General features: G+C 34.6%; 1 protein-coding gene and 1 pseudogene across 1 annotated transcript; both read left to right on the forward strand.

The window, feature by feature from the left end:
- The first annotated feature begins 751 nt into the window (after positions 1 to 751).
- On the forward strand, positions 752 to 1,649 carry LOC123895783 (annotated as a pseudogene).
- Positions 1,650 to 3,653: 2,004 nt separating this feature from the next.
- LOC123898200 (uncharacterized acetyltransferase At3g50280-like) lies at positions 3,654 to 5,229 on the forward strand. The gene has a single exon (XM_045949095.1). The coding sequence runs from the start codon at positions 3,749 to 3,751 to the stop codon at positions 5,144 to 5,146; it is 1,398 nt and encodes a 465-aa protein (XP_045805051.1). The 5' UTR covers positions 3,654 to 3,748; the 3' UTR covers positions 5,147 to 5,229.
- Positions 5,230 to 5,761: the final 532 nt, after the last annotated feature.

Raw genomic sequence — 5,761 nt, forward strand, 5'->3', positions numbered from 1 at the left:
AGAGCTTGTTTGATTACTGATTTGTTTGTTACTGCTTTTTTAATGTTTTTTTTTTTAATGAAAAACAAGATGGTATTTATATAATAAAAAGTGATTTGTTTGATTACTGATTTGTTTGTGATTGTATTATTTTGTTGCTAAATATGGATTAGTTGATTGATTTATTGTTGATTTCTTTAAAACAGAAAAATAAAGATGAAGAATACAAAAATTTATCAATTTTTTAAGAGGAAAACTTGTGAGAATGCTTCTACATCCGAACCTGTTAAAGTTTCACGAATTGAAGTTCCAACAATTGAAGAAGTGATAACTTCTACGCCTCAACCGATTCCAGTTCCAACAATTGAAGAAGTGATAACTTCTACGCCTCAACCGGTTCAAGTTTCAAGAATTGAAGAAGTGACAACTTCTATGCCTCAACGAGTTGAAGTTGTAGATGATTTTTTGAATTCTTTAGAACGTGATCCTGGAAAGCGTTCCCCAATATGGTCATATTCACCAAATCATGTCGATCAAATACGAAGAGCTTATTTGAAATGGGGTTCATATCGAATCCTTTTAGAAGAATATCCTTTGTCCGGTAAAGAGAATCATCTAAGACGGTTTCAACACACTTGGTTCGACATCTTTCTTTTTTGGCTAGAATATTCACCTTCAAAGGATGCCGCATATTGCTTACCATGTTATCTTTTTAGCAAAGAACCAAGTGTCTTTATTACTACATGTTTTAAAGGTTGGAAAAGAGTGAGAGATGGAATTACTTGAAGGTAATAGTGGTTACAATTAATTGAAGGAATTCGATTTCATACTGATCTTGCATTTGATGAAAGAAATTAGGGGGATAACAGATGTGCTTTGTCAAACTTTGCAACAACAATCTCAAGATGCGGTTAATACTATGAATTTAGTTCGTGCAACAAAAACTCTTATTCAAGAACTGAGAGAAGATGGTTGGGATAAATTGTATACTAATGTGACGTCTTATTGTGTAAGACATATTATTGAGATTTATGATCTTAATTGTACTCATTCAACAACAAGATTAGGACGCTCTCGTTTTGAAGAGAATCAGGTCACAGTAGAGCATTACTTTAAAGTTGAGATATTTTTTGCTATCATTGACCAACAATTACAAGAGTTGAATAGCAGATTTAGTGAGGAAGTAATGGAGTTGTTAACTCTAAGTTGTGCTTTGAATCCCAAAGGTAAATAAGGCTTTTAACATTGATATTATATGCACTCTAGTTGAAAAATATTATCCTATGAATTTCAATGAGCAAGAGAAGATTACTTTGCAATTTCAACTTCGGCAATTTCTCGTTGTTGCTCGCCAATCAAAACATTTGAACAATTTATCAACTATTTAAGAGTTATGTTCATGTTTGGTTGCAACTGATAGGGCGACAATCTACTACTTGATTGATAGATTACTCCGTCTTATCATGACTCTTCCAGTTTCTACGACCACAACCGAGAGATGTTTTTCAGCAATGAAAATGATTAAGACTAGGTTGCGAAACAAGATGGAGGGTCGGTTTCTAGCCGATAGCATGACTGTTTACATTGAAAGGAAAATCGGTGCAAGTATTAGTTCAGATCTTATAATTGATGATTTCAAGGCACTCAATACGCGTAAATTATTATTTTAAGATATGTAGTTAAATTTACATATGATCAACTTTTTGTATGCACTATAATTTTCATAATTAATATATAAATATATTGTAGTTTATTTTAGTGGCCCACCCGAGTTCTTATTCCTGGCTCCGCCACTGCCTGTGAAGACAAATCTTTATAAATATTGTTACTTAATTACAGATTTAATATACTTGCTAAAAAATCATCAACTATCTTGCCTCGACTCAACTCAAATCACGATCCTCTCAATTTTTCTTCTCCATCCACTCATTGTTTAATTCCAAGTGTTTTTCTTTCTTTTATTTCTCTACAGTTTTTTCTTTATCGTTATTAATGTCATAGGGTGCGTTTGATCTGCTAAAAAACAAGGGACTGGACAGGACAACTCTAGTTGTACTGTGTTTGATTGTAAAACTGTTTTAGCGACCGGACAAATTTGGAGGCAAGGGACATCACAAAAACAGAATTTTTTGTTCCTCACTAAACCACAACACAACTTTTTGTCCCAAGTACAACTTGTCCAAAATACCAAAATATCATTTTGTTCACCAAATATCATATAAAACAAAAAATTGTTCAATATCATAAAAATTTGTTCTGTGTTGTTCTACCATGTGTTGTGCTGTTCTGTCTTGTGTTGTTCTGTCAAGTACTTAGTCTTTAACGGATCAAACGCACCCATAGGGTCTGTTTGATTTGCTAAAAAAATAAGGGACTGGACAGGACAACTCTAGTTGTACTGTGTTTGATTGTAAAACTTGTTCACGAACTGGACAAACTGGAAGACAATGGGCAGAACAAAAACATAAATTTTTGTCCCGCGCTAAATCACAACATAACTTTTTGTCCGCAGTACAAGTTTTCTAAAATAGCAAAATATCATTTTGTTAACCAAATATCGTACAAGACAAAAAATTATTCAATATCACGAAAGTTTGTTCTGTGCTGTTCTATTATTTGTTGTGTTGTTCTGTCCTATACTATTTTATCAAGTACTTATCTTTTAACAGATCAAACACACCATATCGTAACAGGTTGTTGGTTGTATTACAATATCATCCGCCATTTAACACTTTCAACTTTTAGTCATTCTTATATTCATTGAATGCATTCTTTCAATTGTTTAATTTTTGTTCACAGAATGCATGTGTCAACTTTTTTTTTTTTTTTGTAGTATTAATCATTAATCACTTTTTTTTTTCTTTCTTTCTTTTTGGTACAAATTAATCACATTTCATCTTTTTTTTTTTATAAACAAATTAATCACATTTCTTATTATAACCCTAATTAATAATGGGCGTAACATTGACCCATGCATATATATAGTACCATGAACAAAGTATTATGAATTTTTGTTAACTAAATATGGGTGTAACTAGAATAAATGTAAATCCATTTAAATCCAACTTCAAAATTATGATTGTAAAATGTCTTTTAAAAGAAATTCAAAATTCGGTACATTGCTTCAAATATTTCGATACATTGCTTCAAATATTTTAATATTGCAAATTTACTTTTTATACTAAAATAGTCTCTTTTTATACTAAAATAGTCTCTTAAAATTCTCAATTCAATACATTTTCCTAAAACTAATTTTTACCCTATCATCGGTAGTAATTACATGCGTTGAACAATCATCAAATAAATTTTATTTTATTTCATAGAATTTTAAATTATTAAGAACACTTGCCTTCTACAAATAAAGGGATACTTTTTCAAAAAAATAAAATTTATTAATGTTTATATAATAGTATTAATCAAAGATTACATGGACTTAAAAAAAGTAAAAATTTGCTTATAAATAAAATTTAAAGAGTACTCCTTCCGGTCACTATTATAAAAAAAAAATACTTTTTAGATTTATTAAAAAATTAGTGTATCTAACCTATGTTATGAACCAGATACATCTGATTTCCAATAAACCTAAAAAGTAATTTTTTGCTTATAATAGTTATAGGATGCATGCACCAACACACCTTAAGTTGTCTATAAAAACAGAACACAACCACCCCAACGTCTCAAACCAGAATCACATGCAAACAGAGTGAACTTAATTGAAGTATTTACTTCCAAGTTATCTATCTATCTCTTGCCTAAAAATTAGAAGAAAATGGGAAAGCATTGTTCTAATTCTAATGATTCCAGCACAGTCACAATCCTCTCAAAATGCACAGTTATCCCTCACCAAAAATCAACCCTTGATAACCTCAAACTCTCAATCTCAGACCTCAACATGCTCTGTTGCCATTACATCCAAAAAGGCTGTCTCTTCACAGCACCATCTCCCCCCTCTGAAAAACTCATTCCCCATCTCATAAATTCCCTCTCTAAAACCCTCTCAATCTTCCCCCCTCTCGCCGGCCGTTTCGTAACCGACTCCAACGGTTACATCTACATAACATGCAACGACGCCGGTGTCGATTTCATCCATGCAACTGCAACTCAATTCACCATCACCGACCTTTTATCACCACCTGATGTTCATCAAGCATTCAAAGAATTTTTCCCTTTCCACCGAAAAATCAACCACACTGCTCATTTCTCGCCGATTTTGGCTGTTCAGGTAACTTCCCTCGCCGATGGAATTTTCATCGGCGTCGCCGTCAGCCACGCTGTCACCGATGGTTCCACACTCTGGAATTTCTTCAATACGTTCGCTGATGTTTCCAGAGGAGTCACAGATTTCCTTCGGCTCCCGGATTTCCGCCGGGAATCAATTCTGATGTCCAAAATCGCTGTCCAGTTACCGGAAGGTGAAATCAAGGTATCGTTCGACGCCGATGCGCCGTTACGGGAGAGAATTTTCAGCTTCACTCGAGAATCAATTCAGAAACTTAAAGACACAGTGAACTACCACCGTGTTTCGCGGAGGGAAGATTGCGTGATTGAGATGATATCGAAGTTCAGAAACGATGCAACGGTTACGTTTCCGGTAACCGTCGAAACGACAGAGATTTCGTCGTTTCAGTCACTCTGCGCGCTGATGTGGCGATGCGTGACACGTGCTAGGAAACTTGAGGGTTCTAAAACGACAACGTTTAGAATGGCTGTGAATATTCGTAGCCGTTTGGAGCCAAAATTACCACAGTATTATTTTGGGAACGCGATTCAAAGCATTGCCACGTATGCATCAGCGCGTGACGTGGTTGATAACGATCTTACGTGGTGTGCGGAGCAGCTGAATAAGAGTGTGAAAGAGTATGATAATGCTACGGTGAGGCGTGTAGCAGGGAATTGGGACCTTGAGCCGAAGTGTTTTCCGATGGGGAATCATGATGGTGGGACATTGCAGATGGGTAGTTCGCATAGGTTTCCGATGTATGAGAATGATTTTGGATGGGGGAAACCGTTGGCGGTGAGGAGCGGTGGAGCTAATAAGTTTGATGGGAAGATGTCGGCCTTTCCGGGGAGGAAAGGTGGTGGAGCTGTTGATTTGGAGGTGGTTTTGTCGCCTGAAACGATGGCGCATCTTGAGTCTGATTCCGAGTTTATGCTTTACACTTGTTAGCAGTGACATCTATCTTAATTTTGAAAGTGTATGATTGTCCCCTGCTTTGTCGACTTGTTTTTTTTTTTTTATTAATAGAGAACAATAAGGCTTTTTTATTGGATTGAAATTTCAAAATATTATTTTGGCAAAAAAACTCTTAAGACTTTGTTTGTATTGATGGAATGAGATGAAATGAAATGAGAATAGATTAGGATGAAATGTATTTCATCAAATATCACCATTTACCTTCAATTTTTTTTTTAGACTAAAACATAACGATATTCATTCAAATACATTGATCAAAATCATTACACCAAATTCACTAAAAACTAAAAAGAATGAATCTGCGAACAAGCTCACAACATTCGAGTTAATAGCATAAAACGGCTCAATGCATCCTACAATTGATATGACATAATTCAAATGTCTGAAATAGTCGTGCATTCGGATCTGCAACGTTGGTGATGCTATAGTAATTGAATTTGCACTTAATATGGATCAAAACAAATCTGCAAATCTGAACTAAACAAACACCGTACTAAGACGGGACAAACACCGTACCAAGACGGGAAATCAAAACAAACAACTCCGTACAAAGGCGAGATTAATACAACACCAAACAAAGAAATCACA

Source organism: Trifolium pratense, linkage group LG7 (genome assembly GCF_020283565.1).
Source record: "Trifolium pratense cultivar HEN17-A07 linkage group LG7, ARS_RC_1.1, whole genome shotgun sequence".
NCBI lineage: Eukaryota > Viridiplantae > Streptophyta > Magnoliopsida > Fabales > Fabaceae > Trifolium > Trifolium pratense.